General features: G+C 34.6%; 3 protein-coding genes across 3 annotated transcripts; 2 read left to right on the top strand and 1 right to left on the bottom strand.

Annotated features, from left to right (window-relative positions):
• The first annotated feature begins 821 nt into the window (after nt 1–821).
• On the top strand, nt 822–2922 carry GRP4 (glycine-rich RNA-binding protein 4). The gene is made up of 5 exons (XM_007034168.3): nt 822–964; nt 1639–1768; nt 1853–1921; nt 2472–2578; nt 2660–2922. Exons 2-5 carry the CDS (start codon nt 1651–1653, stop codon nt 2783–2785), a joined length of 420 nt encoding a protein of 139 aa, XP_007034230.1. The 5' UTR covers nt 822–964; nt 1639–1650; the 3' UTR covers nt 2786–2922.
• A 1955-nt stretch (nt 2923–4877) lies between these two features.
• On the top strand, nt 4878–12124 carry LOC18602649 (methylenetetrahydrofolate reductase (NADH) 2-like). The gene is made up of 12 exons (XM_007034164.3): nt 4878–5019; nt 5773–6214; nt 6302–6362; nt 6461–6543; nt 6654–6827; nt 7402–7575; nt 8269–8369; nt 8483–8594; nt 9804–9884; nt 9979–10156; nt 11403–11749; nt 11839–12124. The coding sequence occupies exons 2-12, from the start codon at nt 5810–5812 to the stop codon at nt 11920–11922; spliced, it is 1800 nt and encodes a 599-aa protein (XP_007034226.1). The 5' UTR covers nt 4878–5019; nt 5773–5809; the 3' UTR covers nt 11923–12124.
• Nucleotides 12125–18318: 6194 nt separating this feature from the next.
• On the bottom strand, nt 18319–20336 carry GAE6 (UDP-D-glucuronate 4-epimerase 6). Its single transcript, XM_007034163.3, has one exon. The coding sequence runs from the start codon at nt 20094–20096 to the stop codon at nt 18735–18737; it is 1362 nt and encodes a 453-aa protein (XP_007034225.1). The 5' UTR covers nt 20097–20336; the 3' UTR covers nt 18319–18734.
• Nucleotides 20337–20406: the final 70 nt, after the last annotated feature.

The raw sequence follows: 20406 nt of genomic DNA, 5'->3' as shown, positions 1-20406 counted from the left end.
ATGTAGGTTCATGATTTATAGTTTTATTTAAACTTTATTTTCAGAGTTTAAAGTCACATAAGATTGTATTTAAATTCTAACCTGTGATATTTGATATTAGAGTAAATCTATATCTTCATCAATGCAAAACCTTTTATTTTTAAAGTTTAAAGCTGCATAAGATTATGTTTAAATTTCAACTTATGACATTTGATATAAGAGTAAATTCAAATATTTATCAATGTGGATAATTTATTTTTAGATTTGGTATCAAAGTAATTCTTGATTTTCATCGATGTGGGACTCTCATGAAAATATAAAGATTGAGGTAGATTCAGACTAGTATCAAAGTAAATTTAGATATTCAACGATGTGGAATCCTCATAAGAGATACAAAGATCGAAATAGATCAAAATTAATATAAGAGTCTCTCTCCTCTACAGATAAAGAGCCAGTACAACTCGACTCTTTCTACAGATAAAGAGTCAAAGAGAGTTATTTAAGTTATATTTTAAAAGCTTAAAATTACACGAAATTAAGTTTAAGTTTAAATTTTGACACGTGACATTACCTTTCGTTCAATCAATTATAATAAAAAATTTATTTAAGTTAAGCCCAAAAAAGCCTCAAACCCAAGGCCCAACATAAACCATTTAATTTTTCTTGAAACTTGGTTAGCCGTTAACCCAACCCAATCCAAAGGTATTTTTGCTGACCTGGACCCCGCCCAACTTTAATTATCTACAGCTGAATGATAATCACGTCAGATGGCTTCCTTCATGTACGGTATCTTTCTTTACGGTTCGTCAATTGAAGAGAAAACTTGAACAAAGATTACAGTACACCTATAACACAGCTGAACAAAACCCCTTAAACCTCTTCGCTATTAAAGGCAGCAGATATTTTCTCTTCTTCCGGAGCTCTTAAACCCTAGCCGCTTTTATTTCTGTCTCTCGCAAATTTCTTTGATTTTCTCTTCTTAAAGGTAAAGATTATTGATTTTGTTTGTATGGGTTTGTTTCTTTGAATCCATTTATTTGATTTTTCACTATTTGTTTTTAAAGTTATGATGATGATATTTTCTTTTGGGGTTATGGTTTTGCTATTTTCTGTTCTGTTAGTTTTTTGAGATGATTTGTCTTGATTATTTGATTTTATTTATGTTTTTTTTTTCTGTTTCTTTTTAATGTTGATGTTGCATGTCTCTTTGGACATGGAAAAATTTAACATATATCATATCTCTCTCGACAGTTATAATAGATCCAGCAAATTATGTAACGACATGCCATAAAAAATTGTAATGTTGTTGTGAATGGGCTTACACTTTTGTAATAATTTCTCCTGTTCAGGGGGTATATGAAACATGTTTTAGTATGGTCCTTTAGTGTTAGGGAGAGGGGGAGAAATGATTGCAGACAACTGGGAAAACCAATTTTTTATAGTAATATACATGAAAGGTCAAATTTTTAATGAGATCTTAAACCCTTTCAGCTACAATTGAATTGATTGGTTTCTGGGATTTGCAAATGGTTTCATATTGTATATGAACTTTTTTTGTGGTTTGGTTTGGTTATTAACTGGGTTAAAGATTTGAACTAACTTGCTGTTTTGTTTTTGTCTATGTGGCTTGGTGGTGCTGTTGTGAAAAAAATGGTACAGTTAAGCGTTATAATGGCATTTTCTAGCAAACTTGGAAGCCTTCTGAGGCAAAATGGGCAAATGCCAATTACATCCATGCTTAATTCTATCCGCTGCATGTCAACATCAACCAAAAAGCTTTTTATTGGAGGTATTGATACATATTGGATTGTTGTTCGAAGATTTGATGTGGATATCATTTATTTTGTATTTGACTTGAATCTATGGTTTTTAGGTCTTTCGTACGGAACTGATGATCAGACTCTTAAGGAAGCATTTTCCGGATTTGGGGATGTCACTGAAGGTGAGCTGTGTTGGTGATGCTCATGATACTGTTAAGTTTTTGACATTGTCATTAGGTTGAATGTTTTAGTCAAGTATATGAAATAGTAGCTTGCATTTCTTGTCAAGCAGACAAACTACTTGTCCTTTGTATTCTAGCTCATTAAGTAGTACCAAGTAGAAATGTGTAGTCTTTGTTCTGTAGAGTGATTAGCATTGTTAATGTGTTTGCTAGGTGTTTGCTGTACTTTGTTTATTGGGTATCTTGGACACAAAACACAGAGTTAGGCTTAAGCTTGTCTGGGATCTATGCTCTATGTCTCTATCTTTCTTGTAGCTTTCTCCTGTAAGAAGTTGAATAATGATGAGTGCAAGTGAGTGTTTTGCATGGTGTTATAATTGAAATCATAATAAGTTCGCCTTGTTTGCCTGATTGGTGATTTGGGCCAGTGAACTTTGTGTTTTTACATGTAAGAACAATTGTTAATGGCATTGTTGTTAAACATCGAAGGTATTTATTATAGTGCTTGATTCTGTTTTATGTTCTCATTCTCTGTGTTTATGTTGATCAGCAAGGATTATCATTGATAGAGACACTGGGAGGTCTAGGGGCTTCGGTTTTGTTAACTTTGCTGATGATCAATCTGCCAGCAATGCCTTGTCAGCCATGGATGGGCAGGTGAGGAAAGAAACATTTATTGATATGTGGAACATGTTTCTGCATAATTATGTATTTGACTGTTTTGCACTGAAATTTCAGGAACTCAATGGGAGAAACATTCGAGTAAGTTATGCCAATGAAAGACCTAGTGGCCCTCGATCTTTTGGAGGCAACAACGGTGGTTTCCGCGGGGATAGAGGTTTTGGAGGGGATTCTGGTTACTAAGCTCTTGCATCAAATTCTATCCATGGGCCTGTCTGTAGCTAGTAGTTTACTTGTTTAGATTTGAGGATGTATTTAGATATTTTCTAGATGTGCTGAACTTATGCAACTACTTTATGCGATTGGGTCAATTTTTGTTAGTTGTTGCATTTTATTATCTAATATTTAATTATTTATATTGGCAAGGTAAGGTTTTGACATTGCTTGTACTCGTCATTGCATGTGTTTTGGATTGTGGTTAAAGTATCTTGGCTCTTTGTTTATTGCAGGGGAATTTCGTGGTATCTGCCTGCAATATGGTTATGCCAACTTAATTACAGGTAGGGTTACAGCCCAGTTTGAGGGTGCAATACGATGATTGTAATATTCCATGAGATTCAATATGCATTTTATAGACAAGTATTTTTAGATTTGTCTCATTTGCTGAGTTTTACACTGGGTTGGAATTGAGTGGGTGGGGGAAAGTAGAAGCAGCGAAAGGTGGGATACTTTTCCTCGAGAGAATTATTTATAATTCAAGGAGAATGGAAATAATAGAGAAAGCTTTGCTTTCCAAATTCTTGGAGCGCAATTTTTTGTCAGTTGTTTCCAAGGAGGCAAATGTGCACTTCTTGTTTTACCAAGTATTTCACATTCTTTAAGTTAATGGATTTGTAGTTCCTTCTGGCAGTGGTAATTTACACATTTCTTTCCTTTTCCCTTAGTCTACCATAACCTTTTGATATTAAATCATTTGTTCTTAACACTTTAGTCTTTTTGTATTATTATTTTTTCAAAAAAAGTATAAACTTGGTGGAGTTTAAGATTCTGACTTACTAAGTATCTCTGGGAAATTGTAATTTACCTAATAGATATTGTAGTCGAAGACCTTTGAGGGAAGCAAGGGGGCAAAGTGGGCCTTGAATTTGATATTGAGCAACCCAAAAACTGGGGTCTGCCGATTACTATCTTAGATTCAAGCCCAGTCCAAGAGTGGTACGATATCAATTTCATGTAGGAGGCTACAGACGTGAATTTGTTACAGATTTACATTTTTAATTTAAAAGATATGTTTATTAGATAGAGAAAAATATTCAGGATATGAGATATGTGACATTCAACTCTATTTAATTGTGCTATGTTCCAGTTGTACGGATTTTGCAATTCATAAAAAAAGAAGAATGCATCATGATCTAAGATTATTTTGATTTTGATCTCTTGTGAGATTTCACATTAGTGAAAAATTTAATAGGTTTTAATATTACTTGTCAATCAAAAGGACATGTTTATTAAATGAAAAAAAAAATTAACTTAAAAGTTTAATGGATATGCAATTTTGGCTAGACAACGAATTTTGCGTAGCTACTTTTATTTACAAAAGAAATTAAAATGCCAAATTATATGTTAATATATCATGTTTAATTAATATAATTAAATAAGTAGTTTAAGCTAAATTCAATAATATAAATTTTTTAAATTTTTAGATAATTTCAAATAAAAATTCACATAACAACAAAGTATTATCAAAAGTTTCAACACACAAAAAACAAATCCAAGACTATAAAAAATATTATAAAATAAAAGGCATAAATGAGAGCAAAATCAAAGCCATTAATCCATTTCTAATACATATATTTTATAAGTTATAGTGGGGATATATTCCCATCCTCCTCGAGGGACTTAGTTTTCTTTCATCCTGGCCTACAAGAGACCATGAAAAACAGTAATAGACTAATGAAATCCATTTCATTCCTTTATAACTATTATTTTTATGATAATTAAAACAAAATGAGAAAAAAATCTTTATCTAATATCAATAATGTTATTATTAAAACTTGTAATTATTAACCCGTACCAAAAACAGCCGTGAAAAATGCAAACAAGGTCAAAGCCTGATTCGGTATAACAGGATCAAAGCAAGCGAAAGTAACTTGTTAAGTATTTTATGTAAGAGACAACTAATCTTTGGTTTTGGTAAGCAAACCAAATCTGTGAAGCTGACTAGAATGAGTGGATGGACGATGATCATGCACATCCAACGTGTCGCTGTTTATGGTTGGTAAATGATAGCAGTAGAGGGCTATCGTATGTAGAAAAGTTTCACTCTCAGGTTGGTGGCAGTGTACTGGCTATTGGGTTGTTGAGTGGCAACTTTGTCATTTCAATCGCACCAACCCCCACCCGCTCTCTCATATACTCTTTCTGCGTTCCCAACCCATTCTCGCCCCTCCCTCTATCTTTTCATCGATAACCCATTTGTGAGTTTCCTTTCTTTTTCACGTTTTCCGGGAGCTTTGTTCCGACATGTAATTTGTAGTTTTGTTATATGAATTAGGGAACAATGTACTAGAACAAGCCTCGGATATTAGATTTGGAGTACTCTGTCGATATTTGGTGTCTATTTAGATTCTTGACAATGTATAACTTGTACTGTATCGTTATGTTTTAGCTGATCTGATTTGCTTCTAAAGGATTGACTTAAATTGTTCATTTTTATTTTCATTTGTGTTCTTCTTCAAAGTTCAAATTGGGTATTCGCTATGAATTATCAGTTTTTGTTTCAGATTTGGTTTGGGTTCATTGATCTGGGTAATCATGGTTTTTTTAACAAATTCTTCAATGCTCTGAGGCTGAGAAATTTTGTATGTGTGCGTGATACTGTCGTGTCGGTGCATGTGTGGGAGTCCTGTTTTTAATTGCTGTGAAAATGACTTTCCGAAAATATGGTTTGATTGTTGATCTTTCAGAGTACCATGTTTCTTTTAGATTCCATTTTCGGTACTTAGCTTAATCATGATGATGAATGCCTGCAATCATGTTTTAGTCCAGAATGGTTAGTCCATGAGACAATTTAGTGTGTTAAATTCTAAGAAAGTATTATTTTAAATATTAGCTTATCATTCCCTTGCAGTCAGGTCTCTTGCCTTTTTGGTTGCCTCTGCCTGTCGTTCCTCTTTATTTATTTCTTCAAAAGTCTGAGTTTCGTATTCAATTCTTGATTCCACTTGCAGCTGTTGGTGGCACTGACAGTCCCAGATCTAATTAAAAATGAAGGTGATAGAGAAGATTCGGACTTTGCAAGAGGAGCAAGGGAAAGTTGTGTTTTCGTTTGAGTTCTTCCCCCCAAAGACTGAGGATGGAGTTGACAACCTGTTTGAGAGGATGGATCGCATGGTTGCTCATAATCCATCATTCTGTGACATTACATGGGGTGCAGGTGGGTCCACCGCAGATCTCACCCTGGACATTGCTAACAAGATGCAGAATATCATCTGTGTGGAGACCATGATGCACCTCACTTGCACCAACATGCCTGTGGAGAAGATCGACCATGCCCTTCAGACCATTAAGTCCAATGGCATTCAGAATGTTCTTGCCCTCCGAGGTGACCCTCCTCATGGCCAGGACAAGTTTGTCCAGGTCGAAGGTGGCTTTGCCTGTGCCCTTGATCTGGTAAGGATTGCTCATTTTGTTTCCTTTTTAAATCTTTCCCATTTTTTCTATATTAATATGTTACTAACCTTTCTTTCTAAATTCTAGGTGAAACATATTAGAAGCAAGTATGGTGACTACTTTGGCATCACGGTTGCTGGTTATCCAGGTGCTTTTCATTGTCTTATATTTTGATTAATGATTGTCTACTGATAAGGGGCCTGTTGTTGTGGCTTGTGATTGTTAACAGTTTGCTTTGTTGCTCAGAGGCACATCCTGATGCCATAGGAAGTGACGGTGTAGCTACACCTGAAGCTTATCAGAATGATCTTGAATACTTGAAGAGAAAGGTTTTACTCTGAACTCATTAATTGGCTGATTGTGTTCTAATCTTTTAATGTTTGTAGTTCCATTGCAATGTATTAGTTATTTTTTGTGCTAAAGCCTCTTTACTTAATAGGTTGATGCGGGAGCTGATCTGATTGTCACTCAATTGTTTTATGATACTGATATCTTTCTCAAATTTGTCAATGACTGTCGGCAAATTGGAATTACATGTCCTATCGTGCCGGGTATTATGCCCATTAATAATTACAAGGGTTTCTTGCGTATGACTGGCTTTTGCAAAACCAAGGTATGTGGTATATAGCCCATTTCACTTTTTCGTAACAAACATTGCATTGCATTTCTTATCACACATGTAATGAAAATATATTTGTCCCTCTTTTCCTCTTAGTCTGAGAAAATTATGGTGAGGTATTTTTGAGCATTTCAACAGGTATCAAATGATAAAATTTTATTGTAAAGGTGTATGTACTAGTTGGATATTTTCCTTTCTAGAATTGTTTTATGGAAAAGGTGCATGTACTAGATAGTTTTTCAAATAATTCCATAAGCAGAGGAATCAAAGTGGCTAAATGTCATTGAGGTAAACCCATGCTTATAGAAGAATAATGCAAGCATTTCATGGTGCTTGCTTGCATAAAGGAACAGAATGCAGTGTCACTCTTCTCAAAGGCTAAAACTTCTAAAATTTTGGAGGCCCGTTATTTGAATGGGTATTTCATATTATCACAACAGTGCACTGTTGGGGCTGCTTTTCCTTAACTATTGATTTAATGTGTTCGTTATGATTGCTTAGAAGAATGGATATAAAAGGCTATTTTGGTTGTTATTGCCATTAATATTTTTCAAATGGCTCTTTGTAGATCCCAGCTGACATTACTAATGCCTTAGAGCCTATCAAGGACAATGACGAAGCCGTCAAATCCTATGGGATTCATCTTGGAACAGAAATGTGCCGCAAGATTTTAGCTCATGGAATTAAGACATTGCACCTTTATACGTTAAACATGGAGAAATCTGCACTAGCTATACTAATGGTTGGTTCTTATTATCCTATATTTCATTTATTATTTTGGCATCTAGAAGATGTTATTTCTGAATATCTTTTGACTTCTAAACTTTGAAATTTGAAGAGAAAAATCTTCAAATTAATATGTAGTTCAAGAATTGAGCATTTACAGGGTCAATCAAAGCCCTTGAACGATAAGTTTTTGTTCTTCAATTATATAGGCTCCATTTGGTTGACTCTTTTTCTTTTTTCTTTTTCCTTTTTGTTTTTCTTTTTTTTTCTGCAAAAAAAAAAATAGAAGTAAAAACAAAAGTTAAAAAATGAATAGAACACAAAAGGCAAATAGTAAAGCACCAACCAAATGGAGTCCTAGAAAAAACTTTGAATTATCTAGTAGGTTCAATATCATACTTTCTCATAGAATACTTTTAAATAATTAAATTAAGATCAGTGGAAATAATGAAGGAAAGAAAAGAGATGCAAGTACAGAATTCACTGTATCCCAATCCTTATTGATTTATTACCCGCATATTTCATTTAAGTGACTTATTGTTGTTCAATCATTTAAGATAATTTGTTAGGAACTCTTTTTCTACTCAATTGAAAGTAAAAGAGAAAATGACTTTGGCAGTAGTTATGAGTCAAGCTATATTCATCTCTATTCTCTAGTGTATAATTATTACTTCATTGCCCCGTACTAATCATAGGCTTATGTTGGCAGAATCTTGGATTGATAGAAGAGTCCAAAATTTCCAGGTTTTTACCTTGGAGACGCCCTGCAAATGTTTTTCGTGTTAAAGAAGATGTTCGTCCAATATTTTGGTATGTGATAAACATTGAACTTCACTTCTTGGCTAGATGTCTGGAGTTTATTGCATTTTCTTATAATGATTGAATATTCCTGGATATCTGATCTTTCTTACAAATGATGACAGGGCTAACCGTCCAAAGAGTTACATATCCAGGACTATTGGTTGGGACCAGTACCCACATGGGCGATGGGGTGATTCTCAAAACCCATCATATGGTGCGCTAACTGACTATCAGGTAAAGATGATGGTTGAACTTTTTGTTGTTTTGTATTACTGATATTCAATATCTTCAATGCTTTCAATATCTCTTGGAGGAAATATAGCTGCAATTTGCTTTTTATTCAATTTTGGCATGCGCAATAACTCCTAGATGTTACGTACCTGTTTATTGAAAAGAAAGCAGCATCTTTGACAAATGTATTACAGTGTATTTATATTGGTTTAGATGTGTCTGATTGCATGTGTTGTATCATTATGTTATTGTTAAGGTGGTTTTCCTGCTCATTCCATCCTTTTTGAATATTTCATTTGTTATGGGTGCATATAATTGACACGTTCATTTGATGGTTGATTGTATGGGAATGAACTCTGGCATTAAGGTTTTCCTTTAAGCTTAAATGATAATAGTGGACTTATACCTAAATGCCAAATCTTATTATAAGTTAATGGATATTTTATGGGAGCTTCTTTCAGCAATAAACACTTTAGAAAAGTAAGATTTCGGGGTGAGTTTAATGGGCTGGCTATGGAAAAGATTAACATTGAATGGAATTCAGAGACTGTTTTTTGGATTGGGATTCTGAATGGGCTGGCATGTAGGCTCCTATGGATCTCACATGTTACTATTACAGGATGTATTACAAGTCTCACCATAATGAAGAACCAAAAATAAAAAAAAGTCATATAGCATATGCACAGCTTTTTCTTGAAAATGTAAGGAAGGAAATATGAGGTGGTGCTTGGTGAATGATGACTTTTAGTTTATTTTCATAGTGCTTGATCTTTGTAACACATTAGCCGGTTGTGTTGGTTGATACAATTATGACTTGAAACTAAATGGGTTATCATGTTAACAAGTATGTTTGGGAATCTGGCCAACTAAAGAAAACCTATTAACAAGTTCATGGTGGGAATTTGTTTTTCCTTTTTTGTCTGGACTTGGAATGAGAACCTCTAGACTGTAATGGAACCTCCATTTGAATAGTAAATGGCAATTATCCATATGAAGTTAATAGATAGTTAATTTTTGATTTTCCTATTTATTTATTCTTGCTATTCATGACCATTTGTTTTAATTTAAGTACCTTTTTTATATTTTATGATATCACTTTATACTTAAGTGGCAAAATGTTAGAAACTGTCAATTGGTTGAGGAAAATCCTCGTTACTTCTGTTTTTGGATTAATAACCTGTGTATGACCAAAGATATTTAAATTCTTAACAGTTCATGAGGCCCCGTGCTCGTGGCAAGAAACTTCATGAAGAATGGGCTACCCCATTGAAAAGCATTGATGATATTCAAGAGGTAGAATTTGTAGTTTAGCATTTATGTAGTATTTTCTCTTTTTAAAGTCAAATCTGCAATAATGATATGGTTTGTTTGGAACTGGTGTTATCAGAAATTCAAGAGTTATTGTTTGGGCAAGTTGAAAAGTAGTCCTTGGTCAGAATTGGATGGGCTTCAGCCAGAAACAAAGATCATACATGAACAGCTGGGAAAGATCAATTTGAAGGGTTTCCTTACCATCAATAGTCAACCAGCTGTCAATGGGGAACGATCTGATTCCACATCTGTTGGTAAGTACAAGTATCTGATGTATGTTTTCTTTTATGTATCTCTAAAATGGTTGAACAAATGATTTTTTGCACCTGAATACTGGTATCTGGTTGTCTTAATATTTGAGTTAATTGTACTAGATATAGGTTTATTTAGATAATGGGGGTTTTGCAGTCAAAAGGAACTAATTTATGAATTAATTAAGCATAAAATCTGCAGATAATATGAAGAAATAGGCAGCTGTGTTGAGTTTAAGAATTAACAGCATGTTTGGTTGGGGGAATGGATATTCTATTCTTCTTTCCGCTTCTATTTTATTGCTTGGTTATGGAATGGCTATTTCAAGGGATGGCCACTCCAGGAGAAGTCTGAATAGTTATTGCCGATCCTCCTATTAGTGCTAGCTATTCTGCATGGATCGGAATGGGCTAAAAAATTTTTGGATAAAGATGTCCTTAATCATTTTATGAAATTACTATCTTATATATCATAAAGCCTAATTCTAGCATATGGAAACATTTTTCCTCGTTTTCTTTCTCTCTCTTCCTCATTCTAGCATTGCCCAACCGGTGCCTTCAGCGGCTATATCTGCCGTGGGATGCATTGGATTTGGTGCTTTGGTGGCCAGATCTGTTGCTCCATAGTGCCAGCCATATCTCCAGTAGTCAGGCGACAAAAGACGAAAGAACAATAGTAAAAGAGAAGACAAAAAGAAAATAGAGGAGAAATCAAAATAAAAATCCTATTAAAATTTTAATTATAAATTATCAATATTTTAAATAAATTATAAAAAAATTAATATTTCAAATTAAAAATCATAAATTATATTAAAAGGTATTTTTTTCACCTATTCCTTCATTATTCTAAAGTTAATTTTTGTCGACCAAATATTAAAATAAGGTCAGAATAACAATTTCATTTCATGAACCAAACTACATAATAATTATTCTTTTCTGATTCTATTTTCACTGAATAGATATTCTATTCTTATATTTCATTTTGTGAAACAAATGTGCTTTTAAGGGCTTTTGATTTCTGAACTGTATTTTTTTATTTATACCGAGTGTTGATTTATATATGTATATATATTCACGGTGGTAGTTTGCCTGAGTTTGCGGTTGTTTTGAGGATAGGAGGGAACACACAAAGCTTAATGGGCTTTGGGCAGGACAACTCCTGGTGCTCTCCCTTCCCTTAGTTTGCACTTGTGGTAGTAAGAACTGGTGTTAAGTATGCTGTAACTTGATCTGACATGACTGCATGCAGGTTGGGGTGGCCCTGGAGGGTATGTTTACCAGAAGGCTTATCTTGAGTTTTTCTGCTCAAAGGAAAAATTAGATGCACTTATTGCCAAGTGCAAGGCCTTGTCATTTATCACCTACTTGGCCGTCAACAAAAATGGGGATTTGATATCAAACATAGGCGTGGCAGATGTTAATGCGGTAACGTGGGGAGCGTTCCCAGCTAAAGAAACAATCCAGCCAACTGTGGTGGATCCTGCCAGCTTCATGGTGTGGAAGGATGAAGCATTTGAAATTTGGTCAAGAACATGGGCCTCCTGGTACTCCGACACCGACCCTGAGGGTGTTCAATCCAAAAAACTGCTTGAAGAGGTAATTGGTCACTTTGATGCTCACTTTTGCATTTTCAAGTTGATCAGGATTAAGCTCAATAATGGGTTGGTTTCCTTTCAATTTTGCAGGTGCAGAGCAAGTACTATTTGGTCAGCTTGGTAGACAACGATTACATCAGCGGTAACATTTTTGCTGTTTTTGAAGATATTTAAGATGGGATGCTGCCTGCTTCTATCATGCGCTCAACTGATTAAATCTCTCTCTCACAAGCCCTATTTAAGGCTGTCTATTCTCCATATATAATTTGCAGTTGTTTTCCTTTGCCTTGTGGTGTATTGAATTATAATCTTATTTGTCATAATGACTTTATTAAAAAAAAAAAATTGCAATAATAACTCAATTGGAATTTTGACACCTCCCCTTTGTGATGCAAATTAGCAACGTAGTTTTCCCTGTCTTAGTCCCAGAAGCCCATCGCCGCTGAAATGATCTCAAATCAACCCCTATATTCGATATTCGTTCATCAATGGTTTGCTTTGGAGTTATCTAATTTACTGATTGTGTCACTAGTATTTTCTCGTAGGAAGTAATCCTTTCCATCAAATGATCTCAAAGGGCTTGATTACAATTTATCCTTTTTTGACGTTATTTAAAGGATGTCACCTTGCCTTTGTCGGCTTGCAAACAAGTCATGTGTGAGAGAGGTCCACAAAAGGTTGCTTCAAGTTTAATTATTGTCTCTTAAAGCGGAAATGTGACATGATGTTTGCCTTGAATTCATTGATTCATTCATTCATTCTGGCATTGTTTACATGTGCTTCACATGGTTTTCCTTCTCTACCATCAACCGTTGTTGGCTGTTAATGCTACTGAAATATTGCATCCAAAATCATCTTACTCTACAAAAATCAAAATAAAAGACAAAAAGATGAATAAATTTGAGGAAATGGGAAATAGGGAGTGTCTGTCGGTGAGCATCCAGAATTTGTGCAAATGAATAAAAAGCCAAAGCAGAAAGAGGAAAGTGGGGTCTTTGCCTATTTATGTAGTCGTGGAGAGAAAATTAAATGCCAATGAAATGCGTGGTTGCCAAGTCTCCTTCCTCCAAACTTCATCCGATTATTATTTTTGCTTCCAATCAATTAATAAAAATATACTCAAACACTTTAATTATCATCCTTCCTCGCTTTAATTCCTTCTTTGCTTAGATCATTAGAGGCGTTAATTCCTTTTCCCTATTTTATTCTTCAAGCTCCACTTTTATCATAGTCCCTTCATTTCCTTTTTCTCCCCCCAGCCAGGCAGGGTCGATGCTTCACTTTTCTTCTTTGCTTTCATCATTAACTTGTGTGTTTCCATTCCTTTGCCCTATTTCCTGCTTCCATGTCCTTTCTTCGACATTTTCAATTTCAGGGTTCCTTGATTGGTTGCGTTGTGGACAAGAATGTGACCTATTTTCCATTAGACTAGAGGTTATATAATTTAATTTGCACCCACATGCATTCCATTTTTTTGCAATACTTTACAATTTCAGTCTATTGACATGTGTATTTGTGAGCTCCTGCAAATTTTAGCTGCATAAGTAATGAATAATGGGATTTTGATTCCATCAACAATCACAATGATGATATATAATCCATAAAAATAGATAATAACATTGATAGCATGGAAGAATTTGTACTAGTAGATTGGGGACTCGTATCCTTGTATATACATGAAAAAATATGTCATGGATGATCGTTGCCAGCTTAATGTATGGAATCATGTTCTAACTTTTTAAAAAAGAAATTATACAATCATCAATCAACCAACCATCAGGCTGTTGTTCTCGAAAGAGAGGACTTACGTTCAATTCTATATTCAAAACAACTGAACAATACTTTAATCTTTTTGTTTAAATTAAAGCAAAGAAAAAAATTAATTAACATTTGCTTAGGCATGTCTGGCCCCTATCCAGGAATATATATAATCCTACTTAATTCGATAAGAGATGATGGGTTAAAAAAATGGCAACGACAATTTTCATCCTATATGTAGTAAACTAAATCATATAGACCCTTGGACAAAATAAATAAATAAAAAAAAACACACCAAATAATTAAATTATCGAAAATTGCGATTGGCTTTCAGAAATAATCAAGCATAATCCTCAATCCTTCCTCGATCCTCTTTTTATTCTCCTTTACACGAAGGTCAAACTGCAAAATATCTTTTTGTAAAGAAGAAAGAAAACGGCTTAACCATGAATATCTGCCGATCGAGAAACAGTGTCCTGGATTGAGCAGCTGGAGAGTAGCCACCCTAGCTAATAACAACTATAAGGTAGAGGAAGCAATGCAATTTCTAGGCTTTGTTACAATAATGTGAAAGCTTGGACACCACCTAATTCGTGCTTTTCTGCGTTACGCTAAACACATAATTATTAAACATATGCTTTCGAATATTATAAAAAAAAAACTCTTTATTGGCATGGACGGACATGTTTATCAACAACCTTTAAAACAAATAATAGGAGAAAACGGCCTTTTTGCAATATGGGAGTGTATGTCTCTCAATAACGTGTACATACATATATATATATATACATCATCGTTATAATCATATTCATCTTTTGAGATCTTGATACGTGAGGGCTCTGACTCTGCACTTCATTCTAATCTTACTCGAACCCTCTTACGATTGGACCAAACTTGCATGGTTCAGTCAATTAGTTACTTTGTTTTTGAACAACTGGAGCTGCATCTCTTACCGTAGTGTAGCCAGGGGAGGACGTAGAGCAGAGTGGTGACAAATCATATCACTGAAGTGTCAAAAAAAATTTTTGATTATATAATTAATGGTACTAATAAATCTATTAATTTTTCTGTAATTTTATAGAAATTAGCATCAAGGACTCTAAATTAAAATAAATTTAATTATAACACTACTTTAAAATTTTTTTAAATTTACCCCAAAATGTAGACGGGTACTTCAAATTTCCTTGAAGTATGATAAATAGATTCTTCCAAAACTCAGCGAATAACTAAAGTTCAACGCCCAGAAAGTTCTCCTGTTTGTGTTGACGCCCACACATTCCCTGCCTCTACGCCATCTACAAACAAATGTCAACTTTTCTTTCCAGAATTCTTGCTTTTTTTTTCTTCCCCTGTTTTTTTGACTTGCACAAAGCATCGTTTTCCTGAACTATATGTTATTATTCTTTGAAATATTATGAAGGAAAATAACTATTTTCATGTTTTGTTTTTTTTCTTTTTGGACATTAATGAAGAGTTTGAAAAAAAATGAGCTTCAATCAACCCCCGTGTATAGACGGGTTCTTCAAATTTCCTTGAAGTATGATAAATAGATTCTTCTAAAACTCAGGGAATAACTAAAGTTCAATGCCCAGAAAGTTCTCCTGTTTGTGTTGACGCCCACACATTCCCTGCCTCTACGCCATATACAAACAAACAGTCAACTTTTCTTTCCAGAATTCTTGCTTTTTTTTTTCCCCTGTTTTTTTGACTTGCACAAAGCATCGTTTTCCTGAACTAAATGTTATTATTCTTTGAAATATTATGAAGGAAAATAACTATTTTTTGTTTTTTTCTTTTTGGACATTAATGAAGAGTTTGAAAAAATTGAGCTTCAATTAACCCTCGTGTATAGACAATAGGTTGCATGCACTTAATCCAACAAATCGAATCGTGCTAGTTCGGGCGGCATTAAAGACTCTTGATTCATCCAAGTAAATTTCAAGGTAAGAGGACTACTGTTATTGCCCTGAGATATAAGGCATGTCAGACCTTTGATTTATTGCTAGCTATTTGAAGATTTACCACATGCTCGGGTAGCTTTAATGTAAATGTAGAGGAAAGGTTACAACCGCTAACCTTAGGTTGAATTAATTAATTGTTTGGCTTATAGCTGTGACTTAATTTAATCTGTAGCAAGGACATTTATATATACATATATATATATACCCTACGTAATGCTCTACTAATGCCCATAATTCACTATAGTTCATCAACCCTAAACAACAATTATTAGGAAAGATAAGAGGAGATTGAGGAAGATAATTAAGGTTTTCAATTAACGACTTTAATTTCGAGTTGATGTATATATAGTACTATTAAAAGTGCTTGGGCATTAATTTTGACACTTACTAGTACGTTGCAATCCACTCTTTTGTTAGCTCCCTATCTAATGAATTAGTGATAAATGAAATATTTTAAAATTCAATAACTTCAATATTGAATTAATCCACTCGTTGTTTTTGAAGTTAGATCATAATTATGACTCCCATTTATTTTTGTCTTTCCTTTTTAATACTTTAAGAGGCAAATTAATAACAAATGATAATGTCTTATATCTTTGCCTCTTAGAAATTATAGTTAGAAAGTGATTTTCTTTTTCTTTTTTACCAACAAGTCCTTCAAAGTAAAAATATTACTATATCAAAGACAAACAAATGTAATTTTTTTAAAAAATTAAAAGTAAAAATAAAAGAAAAATTCATTATTGATGGAAACCAAACAAAATGCATCAAGCTAATTTTCAAAAGCACATTGATTATCTTAGAAAACGTGATTTCTAAGAAACTTGGTAGGGAACAAGAGCCACACATAGACACTGGAAAAATTCAGCTTAAAATGATGGGAAAAATCAATTGAAATCAAAACCAATGATGTAAATTTGGTCTTATTTATTGAAAAACTTTCATTGACTACAAATTATTTTCATTTTTATTCTTATATTATTTTATATGTTTAATAAAATAAACTTTTTTTTCTTCTTTGGTTTTTAGGTTTTACAGCAATATACGTACTAGTCATTGGTAGGCATCTTTAAATCTTACATATACTTATTACTTAGCCATAATTATATAGTAGGCATATTCATTATGTTCACACTCTCCGTGCTTATGCATGCTGCTTTTCTAGGACTGGTCGAGATATGTTTAATAGTTAAAGATATAGTTTCTATGAGGTTTTCCTATGGGTAAGATTTTCCCGTCTTTAGCAGGAAGTTTAACTGATTATGATTTTTTACAAAGTAAAGGGGCACATATCCAAGTGGTCGAGAGCTAACTAGTTTGTCTATAAGAAAGTATAGACTTATTTAAAAGAATTTTATTGATTTTTCAACCATATCCTTGCTCCATATATAAGAATATTGTTGACCTATAGGGATTTAGTCCTAGGACTCTAGGCTGCCCACCCCACTCTAAATATTATTTTTTAAGAAAATTTGGTACAAGATAAGGATATAAAATAGCACGAACAACAATTCAATGGGAGGAATATCAACATTCAGAGTAATTCGGATTATTTGGTTAATTACGAAGATGATCGGATCGTAATCATGTCTTCTAAGAACCTTTACTTGCCTTGCCTCTCCTCTCACGTCACCGAGCCAAAGCTCAATTGGTGTTTGAACTTTGACCTTACCTTTTTTTTTTTTTTTTATCTCTTGGGTTAGATTTTTAGGTTCATAACTTGAAATCACATCAAAATCAAATAATTCTCAATAAATATAATATTAATTTTAAGTTAAATATAAAAAATTGATTAATAAATTAGTATAAAATTAAATCAATTAACGTATAATTGGACTCAAAAGTCAATTTGAGACCTAAATGAGACTAGGACTTCCTCTACCGACCATTGAAATAAGATCTTGTCTAACGAAAGATAGGTTTTTAGGCACAATAATCCAATAAGTTTGCTTCCTCTTCTTCCTCACAAATACTATCTTTTTTACATATTTTTAGTTATTTCAAATTAATATTTCTTTTAGAAAAGTTAAAAAAAATTCTTTCCCTAATTACCCTTCACTATAACGATCAGTTTCATTTTCTTTTCAAGTCAAGGGTGTTTTTGTAAAAAAAATTAAATAAAAAAGTTAAAAATTGTTTAAATTTAATACAAAATCAAGATCAAATTATATATAATGAAACGAAATGAGTATTCCAAATTAGAAATGTAAAAAGAAAGAGAAAAAAGAAAAGAAATCAACATTTCTTTTTCTTGGTTGGGATAAGGTTTAGTTAAAAAGTTTGACTGATTGCGTAATCCAATAATTTAAGAAGAACAAAAAAGAGCATCAAACGGTGGCATTTCTTAAAGCGGCGACTTTAACAAATTCTCCTCTGCCCTTTTTCACCCTTTTTGGCTCACTTGTCGGATGAGATGAGTCAAAAGCTTTAGCTTCTTATTGTTTCTTAACGGTGTCGTTTGGGTGAGTTTATGAGGAGAATTTATTTTTTTACAGAAATTATAAATAACATAAAGTTTCATAAATAAAAAAATATATATATATGTATATATCTATATATACACTTATTAAGGAAGTAATGGAAGAATTACCATTTTCTCTCCGTTCACCGGGACCCAGTTTGACTAGAAAGGTTTGGAGGAGTTGGGTTTCCGTAAAACTATTTCAGACAATCCCTACCCCATTCTTCATTCATATCAAAGCTTCACAAATACAAAAAATGAAATTTTACACCTCATCTCTTGCATTCCTTAAAAGCAAAACTAATTATGACCAAAGCAAATACCAATAATAACAATTTATAATAACAAAACCTTTGTAAAATAAAAATAAATGCATATAGAAGAAGAATCTTGTTGTCATCATTGTTGCTCAATCACAATTTTTTTTTTTCATTTTATATGAAATTTGAACGGCCAAGATCTGCATCCTTTCTAGCAGACCCTACCACATTATTACATCTCACCTCCACAGATCTACACCTTTCTCCCTCCTTTCCCTTTCTTAATTTTCTCTCCAATTTTTTTTTTCACATTTATCACTTTCTATATCATCAAATCTATATCTATATGCTACATGAACAACAGCTGCAACAATTTGATCCTTTTTACATCTGAGGACCACAACCATAACTCTAAAGAAGAAAAGAGAAAGAACAGAATTCAATGAACAAAAAGAAAAAGAAAAATAAGAAGAAATTGAAGGGGTGGAAGAAAAAAAAAAAAAAAAGAGGGGGCAACCATGTGCGTGATGATGAAGCTCAATCCCCTCAGCCAGATTCATCGGCATGTTGAGTTTCCTTTTTAACCCTCCGTTGAATGCCAAAATAACTAACATACCATTTGACGAATTTCCTCAATCCCGTGGCCAAATCTGTGGTGGGCTTGTACCCAAAATCCTTGTAGGCTAAGGTCACATTGGCATGTGTGAAGGGCACATCCCCATTTCTTGGCATCGTAATCACATGCTTTTTGGCCTTGGTGTTCAGCAACCCTTCCAGGATTGAGACCAATCTGCCCACAGGAACTGGAGATGTATTCCCCAAATTGTAAACTCTCAATTGCGCCGGCCCTTTCTTCTTGCCGCCGCTTCCGGTGCTCTTTCCAGCTGTGTCCAATGCCCCTAAACACCCTTTCACGACGTCGTCAATGTAAGTGAAGTCACGCGCCACCTCTTTTTGATCCTGCGTCTGGTAAATGTCAATGGATTTGCCTTGTAGGATATCTTTAGTAAAGAAGAAATAAGCCATGTCGGGTCTTCCCCAAGGACCGTAAACCGTGAAAAATCTTAGCCCAGTAAGGGCAAGACCGTAAATATGGTTGTAAGTGTGGGCAATTTCTTCTCCAGCTTTCTTGGTAGCAGCGTAGAGACTAGCTGGCTGGTCCGTCCTGTCTCTTTCGGAGAAAGGGTTTTCGGTGTTGAGGCCATAAACGGAGCTTGACGAGGCCCAAACAATGGATGGCTGAGGGTTGGCTGATTTGGCTACCTCAAGTAGGTTAACGAATCCTGCAATGTTCGAGCTCACGTAAGATTGTGGATTTTGCATGGCGTACCGTACTCCGGCCTGAGCTGCTAAGTGAAGTACATGAGTGAAAGGCACAACATCGAAGAGCTTGGTTAACAAGGGTCCATCGTTCAAGTCACCTTCGACGATGAAAATTTGGTGCTTGCTTAAAAGGTTTTGCCTGGCTCTTTTCAAAGAAGGATCGTAGTAGTTATTGAAGTTGTCTAAACCAAGAACCCCGTCGCCTCGCTTTTTCAAAGCGAGGGAACAGTGGGAGCCTATGAACCCGGCGGCGCCCGTGACTAAAACAGAGAACCCGTTGGGTCTACGTGGGGTGGAAGAGTGGCGGACTTGTTTCTCCCAGGCGGCGCCGCCGGGGGAGATGGAGAAAAGGGAGGTGGAGAGGAAGCTGTGGTGGTGCTGGTGAGGAGGGACATGGTGGGGATTGTCGGAAAGAGGAGGGTAGTTGATGGTGAAGAAGAGGATTAAGACTAAAGCTATGAGCAGGGTTACACGGAAGAGAAGTTTAGAAGAAGCATTTAGGAGTTTTGTGCTGTGTAGTTTTCGGAGATAGCTGTTGTATCTCTCTAGTTTCACGGTTTTGCTAGTGTCTGGAGGTGTAGGCATGTTCTGGTTTTGTTTTCTATTGTATTCCGCGTTTGGTGTGTTCTTTCCTTTCGAGCGAGAGGAAGGAAATAGGCGAGGAGAGAAAACGGGCTCAATGCGATAAAGAAGAGAGCTTGATTTTTGAGATTGAGCCCTGAAGTTGTGAAGAGTGTAGATGGAAGATTATAAAGAGAGAGAGAGAGAGTGAGAGTGAGATTGATTCGGTGTAAGAATGAAAAAAAGAGAGAGAGAGAGAGAAGGGGGGGGGAGGGGGGGGGCAGGCCTTGGCGTTGGTGTTGGTGTTGGTTGGAGACCACTTTCTTTGTTTTGG

The sequence above is a fragment of the Theobroma cacao genome, chromosome 4 (assembly GCF_053813885.1).
Source record: "Theobroma cacao isolate CCN51 chromosome 4, ASM5381388v1, whole genome shotgun sequence".
In the NCBI taxonomy this organism is placed as follows: Eukaryota; Viridiplantae; Streptophyta; class Magnoliopsida; order Malvales; family Malvaceae; genus Theobroma; species Theobroma cacao.
The sequence above is the reverse complement of the archived record's forward strand: the minus strand, read 5'-3'. Positions and strand labels throughout refer to the sequence as shown.

Bases quoted from the DNA above. Each gene is read 5' to 3' on its own strand.
- GRP4 (XM_007034168.3), top strand. From the start codon at position 1,651: ATGGCATTTTCTAGCAAACTTGGAAGCCTTCTGAGGCAAAATGGGCAA. The intron at 1,769-1,852 runs GTATTGATACAT...TATGGTTTTTAG, and splicing joins CAAAAAGCTTTTTATTGGAG to GTCTTTCGTACGGAACTGAT. The intron at 2,579-2,659 runs GTGAGGAAAGAA...CTGAAATTTCAG, and splicing joins TGTCAGCCATGGATGGGCAG to GAACTCAATGGGAGAAACAT.
- LOC18602649 (XM_007034164.3), top strand. From the start codon at position 5,810: ATGAAGGTGATAGAGAAGATTCGGACTTTGCAAGAGGAGCAAGGGAAA. The intron at 9,885-9,978 runs GTAGAATTTGTA...TGGTGTTATCAG, and splicing joins GCATTGATGATATTCAAGAG to AAATTCAAGAGTTATTGTTT. The intron at 11,750-11,838 runs GTAATTGGTCAC...TCAATTTTGCAG, and splicing joins CCAAAAAACTGCTTGAAGAG to GTGCAGAGCAAGTACTATTT.
- GAE6 (XM_007034163.3), bottom strand. From the start codon at position 20,096: ATGCCTACACCTCCAGACACTAGCAAAACCGTGAAACTAGAGAGATAC.